The sequence below is a fragment of the Salvia hispanica genome, chromosome 4, assembly GCF_029641045.1.
Source record: "Salvia hispanica isolate PSC_SH4W2 chromosome 4, Shi_PSC_v1, whole genome shotgun sequence".
In the NCBI taxonomy this organism is placed as follows: Eukaryota; Viridiplantae; Streptophyta; class Magnoliopsida; order Lamiales; family Lamiaceae; genus Salvia; species Salvia hispanica.
Window position 1 is genome coordinate 22,776,275 of NC_142695.1, and position 18,367 is coordinate 22,794,641.

The 18,367-nt window shown below is 34.6% G+C and overlaps 2 protein-coding genes across 2 annotated transcripts; both read right to left on the bottom strand.

The window, feature by feature from the left end:
• Positions 1 to 359: 359 nt before the first annotated feature.
• LOC148927494 (putative glucose-6-phosphate 1-epimerase) lies at positions 360 to 2,705 on the bottom strand. The gene is made up of 9 exons (XM_089069760.1): positions 2,463 to 2,705; positions 2,218 to 2,363; positions 1,876 to 1,950; positions 1,725 to 1,781; positions 1,496 to 1,653; positions 1,283 to 1,414; positions 1,010 to 1,112; positions 841 to 940; positions 360 to 765 (listed from the first exon to the last, which is right to left on the bottom strand). Exons 2-9 carry the CDS (start codon positions 2,356 to 2,358, stop codon positions 545 to 547), a joined length of 987 nt encoding a protein of 328 aa, XP_088925886.1. The 5' UTR covers positions 2,359 to 2,363; positions 2,463 to 2,705; the 3' UTR covers positions 360 to 544.
• An 8,645-nt stretch (positions 2,706 to 11,350) lies between these two features.
• LOC125196215 (protein kinase PVPK-1-like) lies at positions 11,351 to 14,710 on the bottom strand. Its single transcript, XM_048094637.2, has 3 exons — positions 14,292 to 14,710; positions 12,627 to 13,731; positions 11,351 to 12,368 (listed from the first exon to the last, which is right to left on the bottom strand). The coding sequence occupies exons 2-3, from the start codon at positions 13,724 to 13,726 to the stop codon at positions 11,486 to 11,488; spliced, it is 1,983 nt and encodes a 660-aa protein (XP_047950594.2). The 5' UTR covers positions 13,727 to 13,731; positions 14,292 to 14,710; the 3' UTR covers positions 11,351 to 11,485.
• Positions 14,711 to 18,367: the final 3,657 nt, after the last annotated feature.

The following is an 18,367-nucleotide window of genomic DNA, read 5'->3' on the forward strand; positions in this document are numbered from 1 at the left end:
AAAAGTGAGAAAGTTAAGGACCTTCTTATAAGGCGAAAACTGGAAAAGCGGAATATAAACAACCAAGGGAAATGACTGATGGAATCGATATCGGGATGATGGTCCGACTGGTGATTGTGTTTTCTAACCTAGCTTTGGTGAAGGTTTAGCTGCTTCCTCAAGAAGCTGGCGGAAAGAAGGATGAAGACCTCGCAAAAATGTATGATTCATCCTCACTTCTCAACAGTGTAACAGTGTAAATATATGATGTAAAACTGATGATTCAAACCAGCTTCTTCAATCAATTATAGGATTATGGGAGAAGCATCAGATGATATTAAAAGCTAAAACCAGGTTCCATAATTGAGACCATCATCAAAGAATCTAATGTAAAAGTAATTCTCCTATATCAAGGTAAAATGTTGAACCTCATATAAACGAAGATACTATAAAGCTCATCAAACAACATGAAGCTGGATTAGTACTTCCACAAAGAAAAGAAGCGGCTCATGTATGCACAACAGAAAATGATGATGAGTGATCCCAATATATATGCACTACGAATTCAATACTGGTACCCCTGAAGTACTTTTCGAGGATCCAACTGTCCGCTGCAATAACTTGAAGAGACGGCTGTCAGCTCTTGACGGCCCTTCCACTCTTCACAGGGTTTCAAGACTATCGGGGTCTCAATTGAAGCAGAATCGATACATAACGATATCCTGTAATCCTCATCACCAAAATCTGGCATAGCCTTTGCTTTCTTGTCCCAGGGATTCCATAAAACTGCACAATGAGATTACTCCTTTTAGAAAAGATGAACACAAAGACGAAGAGCATTTTAACAACAAAACAAGGAACCTGCATCAGGCATCCCGTCTTTGCGAAGTACATAGGTTCTCTTCTTCTCATGGTCTATTACTGCTATCTTTGGCGGGGTGCTTAAATACACCCGCTCAACCTATGAACCCACAAAAGAGATGATAAACAACTACACTAATGTATAAACAGAAAGAAAAGCTTTACCTACCTCACCATCAAAAGTAATTGCATCAGCCTGCTCAGTAAACCTTTCCCTCTGTAACAAATTATCAAAGTAGTCCAGCGTCTCCAAGCCCTCAACACGCACCTCACTGCAAATCAAACGGCATCAAGCAATCTATTTCTAAAGTGCATAGCAGAGTTCCTTATCCATGATTATCAAACTATTATCTAAATGTGTAATACACTCAATAAAAATGAATTTAGCAAATACCAAAGCATGATGCAAATGAGAAGAAAATATGCAAGTGATGCTAAGAACCTGATATCAGAGACTGACAAATAACTGCATAAAGCAAATGCGAAAGAGAATGGCTTGCTATCAATGTTCCGCACACGTGGGATCACGGTGAGCTTGCCAGCAGTCACAGAAATTCGTAGACGCAACTCAAATCTAAAATCAAAACCGAAATATCATAAGAATGTCTTAAATACTACAGTTATTGTGATGATGGCCATTCTAATGACTACTAACCTATGCGGCCAAGTCTTCATATCATCATCTGTGGATTTAAACAGAAGATCCACCGTTGAGCAGCTATTGGCAGGGGGCAAAGGCGAAGGAGAGTTATCTACCGACCACAGTCTATTCCTCACAAATCCAGGTTGCTCCGATGACCCAAAATTTGTACACTGGTATGCACATAGAATTCAATAAGAATCGGTAGAAGCTTAGATATTTTAAAGTTAAATTAGAGACTCACCTGCGGGAAGCAAATGGATATCCCGCCCTTGATGACTTTACCAGCCTTCCAAAGAGCCTGCCAAACCCGAAAAACAGTAACCTTATCAACTACTACCATAATACTCAATCATCCATTCAAAGAGATGTATACAATTCTATGAAAACTTCACCTTGTTGGTCATAAATAGCAACTCTTCTCTTCTTTCATTCTTCCAAGATACAATCTGCCCGCCGTGCAAAAGCACCTAGGCAGCAACATACAAAATTTCACAATTAAACATTTATCAATTATTCTCTACTCTTAAGTAGGCAAAACTTAATTTATCCCACACATACACATGACATACAAAAAGCAATAACAAGCAGAAAGGGGGGAGGGGAATCGAACATGAGCATGCACACAGGGTAATTCCTACTCCAAAATATAAACTAACAGTTGCATTCATGTAGAGAAAGATGAATAAATCTACATGAGATAGAAGATATTCAGCATTTAAAAAGAAAATACAAACCTCAGCCGTACAACCGGTGGGCTCCGATAATATAACCCTAGACGATCCATCTGCGTCGCGAATTACATTAGCCGGCATCGCAATTGCCCCCAATTTCTCCCCTGAATCACTCGCAATTGGGTGAACTTTCCCTTCATCCATTCCAGCTGCGCACAGAGAAAAGGAAAACCAGAAATCGACAAAATCAAACCCCAAATTCTAAATAAAATATAGAGAGTGAAAATGCGGAGCCTACAGAATCACACCTGCAAATGAAATTATTGTGCAGAATCTCAATCGGAAACGCCAAATTTCGTGAACGATCAACCAAATAAACTAAAAAGGAAAAGAAAATGATAGTGAATCGCAATCACACATTTGTCGTAAATAGATCACGACAGTAATAATTAAAAATAAACAAAAATTAAAAAAAATATAAAATCGGTTTCGAGTTTGATGAATAATCACGCAATAATAGAGCATAAACGATGAGTTTGCATTAAATATTTGGAATAATTATCTGATTTTGTAATGATTCATTCACATAATACTATGATAACTACTTTTAGTAGTATAATATTCAATCGGTTAGCGAATGGGATTGTGAATTTTCCAGTGAATTTGGGGCTCTACGCCACGTCACCAGATTTCAACACTTGGCCCAATGAGATTACGACAATCACTATTGCTGTCAAGTGTCAACTTTTGGGGATGTAATCAAATTTAAACATGTTTATCTATCCTTTTTAGATATTCGTGATTATCTTTTATAGAGTAGTGATATATGGCAAGTGCCCATTAAGTACATAACTAAAGAATAAATCACAGCCACAAGATCAAGAAAATCAAGGGCTAGTATTAAAACATGTGATTTTCGAGTTTGAAGGAGAAATCAGTTCACTTTACCACAGATTTACTTCACTATAACAAGGCGGGGATATAATGGACATATCACAAATAAAATTAGGGTTAACATTTGAATTAATTTCTCATTTACGGAATTCAATCTCTCTGCCATCACTCCTCTTCCCGTCTTCTCCTTCTCCTATTCTCGAAATTTCGTCGTTGCCGCCTTCCTGTCGCTGCAATCGCCCTCGTCTTCCCGTCGTTGTCAACATTCATTCGCCTCCATCCGTCGTCGAACAATGGATTCAACTCAGAAAGATTTTTCAAATTTATGTAAGTTGTTCTACAGGTTTGTTCAACTGATTTAGATTTCTCATTTCGATTTATCTCATTTCGTCGTCAAACTCATTTTTTATTAACATTTCTTCAACGGATTTAGATTTGAACATTTAATTAGTGTTAAAATCAACAGTTAATTAGTTTTAACAATTCTGCAAATTCAAACATCGGAAGTTTTTAATAAGTGAGATCTGCAATAGTTTATTATGCAATCCAAATTGAACATAAGAACATCTGCTTACAGTTAATTACTACAGTTAACTACTTCTCTTTTTTTATGTAGGTTTTGATCGATAGAAAAAAAGTGCAACCAAAGACTCCAATCGTGAGTAACTCCTACCTGCTCTGTTTTTCATTTAGTGAAGTATTCCATGATTAGAGTGAAGTATTCCATGATTAGAGTGAAGTGTTTGTGATCTACGCTTATTGTGCTCTGTTTTTTTATTGGAGTGAAGTAAACCATGCTTAGAGTGAAGTATTCTTGTGTTAGAGTGAAGTGTTTGTCATCCATGCTTATAGTGTTTTATTTTTCCATTTCAGTGAAGTAAAACAAGCTTAGAGTGAAGTATTCTAGTGTTAGAGTGAAGTGTTTGTCATCCATGCTTATAGTGCTTTGTTTTTTCCATTTCAATGAAGTAAAACATGATTAAAGTGAATTATTCCAGTATTAGAGTGAAGTGTTTGTCATCCATGCTTAAAGTGCTTTGTTTTTCCATTTCAGTGAAGTAAAACAAGCTTAGAATGAAGTATTCTAGTGTTAGAGTGAAGTGTTTGTCATCCATGCTTAAAGTGTTTTATTTTTTCATTTCAGTGAAGTAAAACATGCTTAGAGTGAAGTATTAAAGTGTTAGAGTGAAGTGTTTGTCATCCATGCTTAAAGTGTTTTGTTTTTCCATTTCAGTGAAGTAAAACATGCTTAGAGTGAAGTATTTCATGCTTAGAGTGAAGTGTTTATGATCCTTGCTTATAGTGCACTATTTTTTCATCTCAGTGAAGTAAAATGTGCATAGAGTGAAGTATTTCATGCTTAGAGTAAAGTGTTTGTGATACTTGCTTACAGTGCATTATTTTTTTCATCTTAGTGAAGTAAAACGTGCATAGAGTGAAGTATTTCATGCTCAGAGTGAAGTGTTTGTGATCCCCACTGTTTTTTCATCTCAGTGAAGTAAAACGTGCATAGAGTGAAGTATTCCATAGTTAGAGTGTATAGAGAGCTTAAAGTGAACTAATAAATGTTAAGAGTGAAGTGTTTTACCTTTGCAGTGATTCAGTTTATGCTTTGAGTGAAGTATACGATGTATGTCTTATAGTGTTATGTGTTTTCTGATTTCAGTGAAGTTATAGACCTTGGAGTGAAGTATATGATGATTGTTACTACGGTGAGCGGGAACAAAATTGGAAATGTATTGAAGCAGCAGGGGAATACTCCAAAGACTAAGAGCAAGGAACTGCAGCGCATTAATGTTGTCTGAAACAAACCATTAGTCATTGAATAACTTGGCGACAACATCAAAACATTATCAAGAATGCAGCAACAACATGGAGATAGATGTGGAAAAATGATTGCAAACTTCAAGCATTCATGATCATTTGTATTAAACTGATATGGTTCATAATATGTGCCATTTAGTTCAATATAAAGCTCATCCGTTTCAATTAAATTCAATATTATGTTAGACTATTTACTTCACTGCAGAGCATATTTGCTTCACTATAGAACATATTTACTTCACTGTAATTCACTGTAAAGTTATTATACTTCACTATAAGCATATAATAGTTCACTATATGCACAATATACTTCACTATATGTTCAATATACTTCACTAAAATGAAAAAAATAGTTCATTATGACTAATATTCTTCACTGAATTATCAAACATTAGTATAAAAGACCATATAGTATTTCAACTTCACTGTAAAGTGAACCAAAATATCTAATAAGTGAACTAAAGATTTGTAAGCAGTGAAATAAACACATGTAAAAGTGAACTTATTCGCACTTGAGTAGAACACAATAAACAAGTTCGCAACAAGATAAAAATCACTCAAAAGTGAACTAAAAACGAGTCATTAATGCACTAAATATGCTGCTACAAAGTGAACTATTTCTGGCCAAATTCTCAGCGCCTCTGTTTTGTCTTCTCTTTCACCTTTCTGCAGTTCTTCAAATCATGATGTCCAATCTCTTGGCAGTTTCCACATTTTCGACCTGGTTTCATTGATAACCTCAATGCATCTGTTTTTGTCTTCTTTTTTACCTTTTTTTATCCCTTTTTACGGGTATCAAACCCAACATGTCGAGCGTGATTGTTATAGAAGTCCAATGCACGATCAAGAGTGATAAACTCTGTCCAATTCTTGGCTTCAAATCTTTGGGACATTTTGGCACGTAAATCATTGTTGTATAAACAAAACAACGTTATATTTCACTATTAGTTACATATACTTCACTACATGAAATATTCACATCACTGTTAGCAATAAATCATTGTTGAATTAAAAAACAATTTATACTTCACTGTTCGTTACATATATATCACTATATGCTCAATATAGTTCACTATATCCTCAATATACTTCACTGTAATGTAAAAACAAAACACTGTAAGGCATGCATCATATACTTCACTATAACCATAATTTGATTCACTGTAAAGGTGAAATACTTCACTGTAAGCACGATATAGTTCACTATATCATCACTATATTTCACTGGAGTGAAAAACACAAAACACTATAAGACATGCATCATATACTTCACTATAACTGTAATTTGATTCACTGTAAATGTAAAATACTTCACTATCCTCAATATACTTCACTGGAATGAAAACACAAAACACTATAAGACATGCATCATATACTTACTGGAAGCGATAAATACTTCACTCCAAAGTATGATAATTACCTTTAGAAGTCTTAGCTTCCTCTCCCGACGATGATGAATCGAAATAATCTTCGTCCCCGCATCAGAATTGAATCCATTGATTTCTCTTTTGCGTGATTGATGAATTGGAGAAGAATGGAATCACGATGAACTGCAATGAATTGGAGAGGTATCGCAATGAATTGGACAAAATTCGCGTCGAGATGAATTGAAGAACGAATAATGTGAATTGGATAAGAATCACGTTGGATGAATTGAATGGAAAAACAGAATTTGAATGAATCTAATTTGGAAGGAAATCGATCATGAGATTTTGGTTCCAGATCTGATTTGGAATGGAATGAATATGATATGGAACACACGCCTCATATGAATTTCATAATGTGATTCCAAAAATACCCTTGGCATATTTTACATCATTAAAATAATATTTGTTGTCTTTATTTGTGTGGCTGAGAATTGTTCTCTAGTTATATACTTAAAATTAGTTAGATCTTGATCACTCCTCATCTTTTATATCAACAGATATTTGTCTATAATCAATATTTATGAACTGAGGTTTTAATATATTGTTAATATTGTCCCAAAATGATTTAAGCTTTTTAACTTTAATGTTCATTTTTTTGGTATTTTAAAATTACTATAATTGACAATTTTTATTTTTAGCAAAAAATTATTTATTTACTCTTTTATTTTATTCACTTTTTACATATATATTTTATTTTATTATCTATTCATTTAAGTTCATAAATATATTTTGAAATGATCATGCATCAAAAGAAATTCATAGTAATTCATATTGATAAAGTATATGTTTCTAGAATTGTCATAAAATGCACTTAGGCCTCAATTAATCTATATTATAAAAATATAAAACATAATTAATTATTACATATATTTAATAATAACAATAAACATTATTAAAATTTTGAATATATATATATATATTAATTTTATTAAATTATTAATTGAGAAATAATATTATAAGATTACAACATAAATATAATTCATGCTTTTAAAATTATACTATTAGAAATTGCTTAGTTAGTTATAACTTAGAATACAATAATATAAAGAAGAATAAATTATTATTTTTTCATTTTAATAAAATAATAGAATAATATTAATTAACTATCATAAGATGTTTTTTAAAATTAGGAAAAGAATACTTAAGTACATCTAGGAATACGAAACCCATAAATTGAATTACTTTCTTACCCCCTCCATCCCAGACAATTCATTCCAGTTTATTTGAAGAAAAAAGTTCTCTTATTTGAAAATTACTGCTGAGACTACAATGCAATGCCCAATATATAGAAATATTCCTGGAGTCGCAGATTTTCCTCAAATTCATATACTCATTTTTATTCACCGATTTGATTCGGTTTATGAAGCGATTATAGTATGTCGAGGCACAATTTTAGAGTCCATAACTCATACTCCATTCATTGGATAATTACGCATCTTATGATAATTTGAATAATTAAAGTTACATTCATTGGATAATAATGCTTTCATCTTCATCTTATAAACGAGATACCTAAATAGAGCATAAGATTTGTGGATTATATGTACGTGGGATTTACGCAACTAATTTAAGGTGAGTGATCAATTGCTAACTCATCATTTAATTTCTAACTACAACTAATTTAAGGTTATATGATTTTAAAAAACGTGTGGTAGCCATGTGTAATTTTCGTTTTTATTAATTAAATCGAAAAGAAATTAAAAAAATGCCAAATTAGGGTTTTAGATGAAAATGTCAATATAGTGTTTCGAAAATATCAACACAATGCTTTGAGAATGTCAACACAAATTTAGGATTGACATTGTATATGCTTTATATTGACATATTATCTTAGCTGTATTGACATTAGCCTGTGTACGAAAAATACGAAAATTCTAGATTTTTTTTTTCAAATTTTGACGTCGGAACATATGCATGTAGTATATCGTTGGAATCCTTATAAAATTATATTTAATTTGATATATGTTATATGAATTTAAAGTTTTGGGATTTCTTTTTAAAAGTTAGTTATAACTAACTTGACATTAATACCCCTATTGATTTTTATTGGAATTAATCCTATAGCCTTATTGACGTTTTTTGTTGATCGTATTGACATTTTGTGGTTAATGATCTAGGCCTTTAATTTGAATATTTAATGACTATTATTAAATTATAGTTAGCAATTAAGCATTGAGTTAGCAATATAACACTCTCCCCAGTACTTTAATATGTACATGCACGATTCGAACACTAAGAGTCAAGAATCATATTACTATATCGCTACGTGTTCAAATTTACTTGCTCTAGACTCTAGAGAGCTAGTATTATTAAAAATAAATATCTCGCATAAAATATATACTCTCTGTCCTATTTTAAGTGGAGCATTTCTATTTCGGCACGAAATTTTATGTAACGTTATTTTGTGAGTTGAATGAAAAGAATAAAGTAAGAGAGAAGAAAAAAATAGTGATAATGATATTTCAATTTGTAGAAATGCATTAGCATTTAGATAGAGACATCCCAAAAAGCAAAATGATTCAGTTAAAGTGGAACGGAAGAAAAATGATTCAGTTAAAGTGGGACGGAGGAAATATTGTTTTAAAAAATAAATTGCGTCTACATGCAGGATTCCAAATAATCCTATAAGAATCTTAAATTGCTTTTGACTTTTCCATTTAATTACATCCAACTTTACTATTGAAAACGCTTAAAATGTTTATATAATTATATAGTTTAAGCAACCTATATAGTACTACTACTAAGTACTGGTAGTGCTAATATCAATAATTTACCACTTCAGGTAGAATTTTAAATATATAGTACAAGTTTGATTAAATGAGAATATGTGTATTTAGATATAATTCCTTGAAATAATTCATTATGAGATCATCTGATTACTTTATTATAATCATCAAATTACTCTGATTGATTGTGAGACTGAAGGCGCAATCGGAATATTGGTGGTGGCTGTGGAGGAGTTCACCGGGCCGGCCGTGCAAGGAACCAAGGTGGGGAGCCACAACCTTCATGGCTCATTGCATCTATACTAAATTTTCTTCAAATTTATACAACTTTTTGATAAAAAAATTAAATATACCTTCTCAATTCTACCCCACATTTATTTTCAACTAAACCAATTTTTACTCCAATTAAATTTAACTTCTGACTCTACCCCTACAAAGAATATATGTTCAGTATCCGTGTTCTGATTTGTATAAGTAGCAAGGAGCATTACGTTGGAATCTATGTCCGGTCAATGGACTTTGACCAATTATAATTTCAACGAGATATCTAATTTTGTGAAATTAAATGATATAAGGTCGATCTACGTTCGGAGTAGATGACCGTGGTATATTCATTTTCTCAAATCCGATTCCCGATGAGTGAGAAATAATGGATTAAAGTTGTGCAAAATTGCAAACTACTTAAATGAGCTATGAGAAAAGCTATGAGATTAATTAAGAGAGTTAATTATCCCACATTGGAAGTTACAACCTTATTAATCAAGTATATATAATAAGAAGGATTATTACATTTAATAATTGTAGTGGACTAAGATTGACTGTAAGAGCCCACACGCGCACCGCCCCGCCGCGAGCCTCGAGCCCGTGCCCTTGGATCTTGGCAATTGGTCTTTGGGTGTTCTTTGGGCCTAGTCGTGTGGCTCGGTGGTTAGGTTCGACCCTAGGCTGGTCTAGTTCATTTTAGACCACCATCGTTTCCACGTCAGCGAGCCAAGCGGGATGACACCTCGTCAGTATGACGCGGTAAAGCCAACGTGGCTGACACGTGCTAGATTCATCCTCTCCAGCTCTGAGCTCTGTAACGTCTTGTAACGCTCGGTGGTTACAGACTCAATATAATGACATCCATCATTGTTGTTGACCCCTGCAGTGGACTGAGCCTATAAATAGGCTAGCCATCTCATGCATTCCATACCAATTCACAAAGCATTCACAGCATAAGCTCACTCCCTCTCTGCATTGTCTTTTTGTCGATGCTCTGTCCTCTCCTCAATCCAGTTCGCCGGAGCTCTGCTGATAGCGTTGCTGCTTCATCAGAGACCGTTTTATCTTTAGAGACGAAACGTCAATCCGAAGAGCACTACCGGGCGGTATCTCGTCTTGCGGAAAGAGGACTCCTCGACTCGGCTAACAACTTTTCACGGTTTATTTGTTTCGATTTTCCAGTTGTAATTTCGTTTCAGTTTTCCATTTGTATTCCTTCTTTTGGGTTGTATTACGCCCGATTTATATCTTGTAAATCCAGAAACCAACACGTTACAAGGCGATGGTCTTGTGCGTAGGGGCAACTCCTGTAGCTGAGTGTCGGTGGCACGAGCCGCACCCGAGAACACATTGCTATTGCTGCTTATGGATGGATACAAAGCAACATGATAAGGTTGGGACATCAAGGATTAGATAAGTTATTATACACTAAATTTAGGTCATGTAATGTGTTTTAACTTTTCGCAAATTAAGTAGTGGTATTTGCTTATTTAAATTTAGGTCATGTAAGGTGTTTTAACCTTTAAGTACTCCGTATTAGAGTTCCATCTTGTGTACATAAATAGCACCATAAAAAATGACTAAAGATATTTTTATTGTAATTAAGAATGTTAATATGTATTTGTAGATATATACCACTAACGATTTAAAATGCTGTCATATTCAACAGACTTTACGTTTGAAATTTTTCGCAATCAAAATTAAGTTATGTACATTAGTAAATTTCAATCAAATAGATTCCGTGGCGTAGAGTTTACACGAATAAGCCAATGACAAATAAACATGATTACTTTGCACAAATAAATTTCTTTCTGAACACGTTATACTGATTTGAAATCTAATATAGCAAAATTCTTCAAAAGTCCGAAATTCGTTTTTTTTCTTTAGTTACAGTAAAAAGGAAAATGTGAGTCACACGTGATAATTGCAAATGATATTCTGATTTTCCACTACAAGAAACAATTAATAAGAGATTACTAAATCTTGAACAAATAAACCTCGAACTCTCCTACATTTTCCAAGTCTTTCAAAAGTAAAAACAAAATTTTGACACCAGTTAAATTTGAAGGAACAACAGCCTTTATATATTCTTCCTTGCAATGAAACAATATCCCTAAAATTAAAATTTGAGTACAAAGATGATAGCAGAAATCATCTCAATGCATAAAAGTAAAGAAAAGAAAAACAAGATTTCAGCTAAAAAAAATCTATCTCATAGTAATTACCCGAAGGCTTCACATCCACACCTTGCCCCTTCCCAGCCGCCTCGGCCGGCGAGGGCGAAGGTGCTGGAGCTGGAACCGCAGCCACCTCGCTCATCACGAATGGGGGTGGCACATCAGGCGGGCTAGCGCAACGAATTAGAGCCCAATTCACACTCTGGAAGAAGGGATGCTGCTTGATCTCGGTTGCTCCCCTCCTATAAGCGAGGCGATGCTGTGGCTCCTTCACGAGCAGGCCACGGATGAGATCCCTCGCAGCAAAGCTGACTGTGGGCGAATCCGGGAACCTCAGTGGCTGCCCCACGACATTGAACAACGTGGCCCGGTTCCCTGCCCCTTTGAAGGGCGTCCGCCCAAACAAGAGCTCGTAGAGGAAGATCCCGAAGGTCCACCAATCCACTGCACTGCCGTGGCCTTCTCCCTTGATGATCTCCGGTGCTAGATACTCGTGTGTGCCCACAAATGACATGGAGCGAGCACTTGTGGGCTCGGCTATCAGCTCTGGGAGGGGGGTTACCTGGTTGAATACCTCTTGTTTGGGTTTAGACTTCTTGTCTTTCTTAGATTTGCCAAAACGCGGCCCAAAACATGTAGGTTGGATGCAGGCAGGCTGGATCGCGCACGAGGGCTCCATGCAGGTGGGCTGGACGCAGTAGCCCGAGTTCTTGGACTCTGCATTGGTGTTCGAGGACTTGACCAGCGTTGGGCTCACTGCACACCTCAAGGAGAGGTCGAAATCGGAGAGCATTATGTGGCCGTCGTCTCTCACGAGCACGTTCTCGGGTTTGAGATCTCTGTAGATGATCCCAAGCATGTGCAGGTATTCGAGAGCAAGGAGAACTTCAGCCAAATAAAACCTGCAAAAGTTGAGCATAAAATGAAGTAAAATGATGCAGAAAGACTCCATTGAAGAAATTTCAAGAAACCAATTGAGATTTCAAGAAATTCACAAATAAACTCTTAAAATCTTCTAAAAAAACTAGGATGCATAGCATGAACAAAGTGTTCTATTAGATCAATCTAGGTTCAAAAAGGTATGTTTATCAATACTTTCCTCCTGACAGATTTGATTCAGCAAGAAAACTAAGTGAAATTGGGAATTCATTGAATTCTACCTTGCAGCGTGCTCGGGGAAGAACTTCCCGGGCTGCTTCTGTCTAAGCGCGTGCAAATCTCCCCCGGGGCAGAACTCCATCACCAGGAACGAGAACTTCTCCGTCTCAAAGTGAGTGTACAAAGTGGGAAGAAAGGGGTGATCGAGAGACTGAAGAATCTCTCTCTCCGTCTGAGCTCTGAGGATCTTTTTCCGGCTAGCTAGGGCTTCCTTGTCCATCACTTTCATGGCGAACAAAGTCCTCGTCCCTATCAGCTCAGCGAGATGGACACTGCCGATATCCCCACATCCCAATCTCTTGAAAATCCTGAAATTCTTCAACTCCAACGCCCCACTGTTACAAGACCTGACAGCTAGAATCGCTTCCCACCTTGTGTCATTAGCTTTGTGCGGCTTGTACATAGTGCTGCTGAAGCTACTGGAGCTGCTCTCGTCACTGACATCACTGCCTGTGCTCCCTCTATATATGCTAGTCTTCCTACTCTCAACAACAAAGTCACCTGAGTTGCTGACTTCACCACTCTCAGACTTCCCACACTCACTCACTTCAGTGTTAGTGAAGCTCTCTTTAGCTTCTGCATACTGCGTCGTGGAGTAGAAACTGCCTTGAGGGCTCGGACAAAACCCACTTCCTACTTTAGGCTCTTTAGCAGGCAATGAGTCAACCTTAACCGGCTCCTCTCCATTAGAATCAGAAATCTTGTCATCTTCAGCCCGTTGCTCGATCTTACCATTGCTTACTGGCTGTTTCCCTGCACTACCCGGTTCCCCCTTCTCTTTCTCTGTTCCTTCGTCCATTCCACCAATATCCCCGTCTTTTCGCATGACTAGATGAGCAGTTTTGTAGGAGCGTTTTGAGACGACCATAGAGCCAGACGGGGCATAGATTGTCTTCATTATATGATCCTTAGGCACTGAGTCCTTGGGAACTGCATGAGATCCGGATGAGCCTCCACCGTGCCTGTAGTGCTTCGTAGAAGGATGGTGGGGCGGGCGGCTTGATGGAGGTGCAGAAGAAGACTTGTATTCCACCTTGCTAGCGCAGCTCATGTCTATTGAATCCACTCCTTGGATAAGGGATCCCCTAGCGTCGTGAGGCATCGACACTGCAAGACAGCCACCAAATGAAGATGGATTCAGCCCAAATTAGCACAACCTCAACATGCTAATTCATGAAAAGTTGAACACAAAAATCACTCAACCAAGATCAATTTTCAGATACATTTCTATCAACAACAGCTCTTCTACACTACTATATAACATTATTCACCAAATCCCCACAGAAATCAACCAACCAAATTCCCTTTTCAGATTACAATTCTACTAGTATACAAGTAGGACTTAAGCTAAACTAAGAAATCCCAACATACTAATTCACGAAAACTTGATGCATTCAGAATGTATATGACTAAACTACAAGAAATAACTTTTTCCACTCAAATTTGACTAAACTACAAGAAATCCCCTCAGAAATAACAATGTGTCTAGAAAATGAATCCCATTAACCGAAAAAAAACAAGAATTCCCAAAACAGAAGATAGAATTCACACTGATCATTAACAGATTCAATTCTCGAGTCCCATTTGGCCAAGATTCCTTTTTTTAATTTCATAAACATAAACAAAAATCAAATAACACGAAAAGAGAGTGGAGTTCTTGAATTTACCTAATCACAATCCTTCATCACCCTTGAGAAAGAAAAGTAAATGAGCTTTGTGCAGCTTTATTATTTAAAAATTTTCCTTTCTTTCTCCGGAAAATGTTGTTGCGCAAGTCCCTTTCAGATCCGATCGGAACAAGAAATGGGGATAGATTAGTAAAAAAAGAAAGGATTTCAAGATTGTGGCAATCAATAACGATAAAACCCAGTGAAATTTATTCCCATTGTGTCGTTTAATGGAGAAATGGGAAGGAAAGGGAGAAAGAGAAGAACTGAAGCTCAGTTCACAAGCAATGATTAAAAGGGAATAAGAAAAGAAGAGAGGCGAATTTTAAAAATGAAATCTCTCTGGTTTCAGCTTTTCTTGTTTTTGTAAATTTTGTAACGCTCTTCTCGTTGTCTGTGAACTGTTCAATATGTGCACTTGATTTTCATGAAGAGAGTTAATGCTCTCTCTGTGTTTTATTGTTAATTTAAATGATTTTATTGGGAAACTTTTACTGCACACTGCGATAGATTCTAGGAAGGTTTTTCAAGTTTTCTGTATTTTACTTTTATTTTATTTTATTTTATTTTAGTTTTATAATAATAGGGAGGACTTTTTCAATTGTTGTACTAATTGTACTCTATTAAATATTAATGCGTATTTTTCTCTGATATGTAAAATGTAGGGATCTTATTTTGATCAATCTAGCGTGTTTTGAGTCAAATCTATTTGATTCACGGATTAATCGAGTTGTGATTCTTTAGATTAGAATTTTTTTACTCTACATTCGAGTTCTAGGCCAGCCTTACTGGTTAATCAGGCGGTCACCAATAAAATTTAATATTAGATCAATTCAATATACTATAATGATGACAATCATATTTTGTAGAATTTAAAACATTTATTGTGATAATTTTGAAATATATGTATAAATACAATATTAAATACCAATTCAAGATTTATATGAATAAAATAAAACATGCATATTTCAAGAAATTTTAAAGCATTATATTAAGTTTCAATTAGTTTGATTTTTTTAATCTATTATTTATTATTATATTAAGTAAAAATTTAACATATAATAGTACCAAGGGTGGTGATAAAATGCAAACTCATGTATTATATAAACTCCAAACTTTTTGGCAGAGTATCAACACAATGTCAACATAGTAGAAAATTTTAAGATTTTGATGTCAACACAATGTTAATAAAATGTCAACACAATTTCAACACAACATCAGCCGTTGACATTGTGTTGACATTTTTCGTTGCTATTATTTTATCATCTGTTGTTCTAACGGTCCAGATCACAGTTTGGAGTTTGTAGAATATTTAGAGTTTGCATTCGATCAAATTCCATAGTACCATTAAATATAAATGGAAGGATAATTTTTTTATAGTTATTTTATTGTTTCTATTATAAAAATCATTAATGAAATGTCAAATTAGATGAAAGAATAGACGATAGTTGCACATAGGTCATATCCACCCGGTCACCCCTACTCAAATTGCGGGCAAAAATCAGATTGTAATTTTATCGGACTATAAATTTTCAACACTCACCCTCTAAATTTAGCAAGTTATTTAGGCCATCTAACGGATTTCGAACTGCACTAAGAGCATCCCCATTCGTGCTCTTAGCTAAGAGCACGGAGGTGGGCCCGGACCCACTTTCACTCCTTGTCCTTAGCGCTCTTAGCTAAGGACAAGCTCAAGGGTCACACTATTCTATTATTCAATTTAAATATTTCAATTACTAAAAATATTTTTAAATTATAAAAAATATATTAAAAAAATAAAAATTACATAATTAAAATCCTAAAAAATAAAAATACATAATTAAAATTCTAGAAAATAAAAAAATACATAATTAAAATCCTACAAATTAAAAATTCCTATAATTAAAGTGTTATGGGAATTTTTTGTGCTGAAGTGGGGGTATTTATAGATAAAAATGTGAATTTTGGGGAAAAAAAATTGAAAAATAAATTAAAAGTGGGTAGAAAACAGATATAATTTTTTGGGAAATGGGAAATTTTTTTTTTATTTAAAAACATTTTTTAAAATAAATTTTGAATTTTAAAAAAAAATAAAAATAAAAAATTGAATTTAGCCGTTGGCCAATAAGAATACGCCACGTAGGGCTGCTCAGCGGCACGGACGTGCTCTTAGCTAAGAGCAGCGCCGTGCCGCTGGCACGGACGGACAGCTTGCAGCAGCGGACGGACGAGCTCGTGCTCAGCGGCACGAACGGACGGACGGACGGACACCACCGCTGCGGATGCTCTAACATCCCTAGTAAAATGTACTCCCTCTGTTCCATTAGAAATGAAACGTTTTCCTTTTTAGTTTGTCCCATTAAAAATGAAACATTTCCTAAAATGGAAATATCTCTATCTCTACTTTTTCATCTCTCTTACTTTACTCTCTCTCCATTAACTCACTAAACAACACTACATAAAAACTTGTGCCGATTCCCAAATGTTGCATATTTAGTGGGACGGAGGGAGTACTAACTTGTTTTCTTACTCGAGCTTATTTTTATTACTACTAAAATATTAACAACCAGATTTTAAGAAAATGCTAATATTTTCTGCTATATCTCAAGAAATATGGTCCATCATAGAGCGAGCTAGTTAAATAGTTTGCTTTCTAAACTAAAGTTAGATGGGATTTTGAAATATTACTTCATCCATTTTATAAAAATAGAGACTTTGCGTATGGTACGAGTTTTACTATAAAATTGGTAAAGTACGATAAAGATGAAAAAAAATAATTAAATTACTATTGATTGAGAATAAAGTTCATCTTATAATAGATAAAGAAAATTTAAAATAAAAGTGATTATATAGGACATGGAGTACTAAAATAGTAAAAAAAAACTACTTTTATAGAATCGAAAAAGCACTATAAATAATTGAAACCCGAGTTCTGTTTTTATAGGAGAAAGTCAATCCTTTTGTTTTGTTCTGTTTTACGTTGGATAGAAATGTGTGGTCATAACTCATATATAGATGAAAACAACCAACGGCAAATTCTACATCGATTCATTATTTAATGTATAGACATAATACAATTAATTCAATATTTTCATTAATCGCTGGATGATATTGCATCTTCTACCCATCAACTTGTTGTATACTAATTCAAATATATAAATATTAAATATATATTCGTGTGCATAGTGAAAACACTGAACACTTTATTAATGTAGGCAAATATTGTGCATGCTATTGCTACGTATTTATTGTCCATTTACAAATAATACTATAATCACTTCTAATTTATTTGTATACATGCATAAAACTGGTGGAGCTACTCCAGATTTAATTAAACCCATATAAATACAAGACAAATAATTGACATTGGATACTCATAAACCCACGTATTTTTTGTCCTATTTATATGTAATACTATAATTATCTTTATGTTATTAGTAATAGAAAAGAGCATAGCTTTATCAATTATTGTGATTTAAGTAAATGCACATTAATTTACGTATAGCGAAATTAAGGAAGAGGCACATGCATGCACGTGAATGAGGACCAAGCCATGTGGGCCGCTGACAATAATTATATCTATTCACGCACGATAATCGTAATTCCTAAGTCCTAATAATTTTTAATTATTCTCATAAAATTAACCTAATCATACAGCTACGTTAGGATTAACACAAAGGTCAATCATCAAATTATTACATTTAAAAAAAATATTGTCAAGGATTCGATAATAATTGTTTTTGTCGACACAATTCGGCAAGTTCTTTTTTTGTCATATATTGGTACTACTACTGGTAGATATTTTCTAATCCTTCATCCATTCTTAAGAAAAAGGTTAGAAGATCAACCTCTATCTTTAAATACGGAGTCGCCTTAAATCATTTGGCCAGTTATCTCACCATTTAAGATTTGCCAATGAACACTCTCGGTTTTTAAAAAAATGTTTGTTTGAATCTAGTTCCAAGTAAAAGTACCAAACTGTTACTTAAAGGTCTCAATAAAATAAAAGATGGATTACGAGAATATATATGTGCTTCAATACCATAGAAAAATTATGTTTTCATTTAAATCGAAGAATGTAGTACTATCTATTTTTT

Bases quoted from the DNA above. Each gene is read 5' to 3' on its own strand.
- LOC125196215 (XM_048094637.2), bottom strand. From the start codon at position 13,726: ATGCCTCACGACGCTAGGGGATCCCTTATCCAAGGAGTGGATTCAATA. The intron at 12,369-12,626 runs GTAGAATTCAAT...CAACTTTTGCAG, and splicing joins TTCCCCGAGCACGCTGCAAG to GTTTTATTTGGCTGAAGTTC.
- LOC148927494 (XM_089069760.1), bottom strand. From the start codon at position 2,358: ATGGATGAAGGGAAAGTTCACCCAATTGCGAGTGATTCAGGGGAGAAA. The intron at 1,951-2,217 runs GTTTGTATTTTC...GTTGCTGCCTAG, and splicing joins CCACCGGTTGTACGGCTGAG to GTGCTTTTGCACGGCGGGCA. The intron at 766-840 runs GTTCCTTGTTTT...CTCATTGTGCAG, and splicing joins AGACGGGATGCCTGATGCAG to TTTTATGGAATCCCTGGGAC.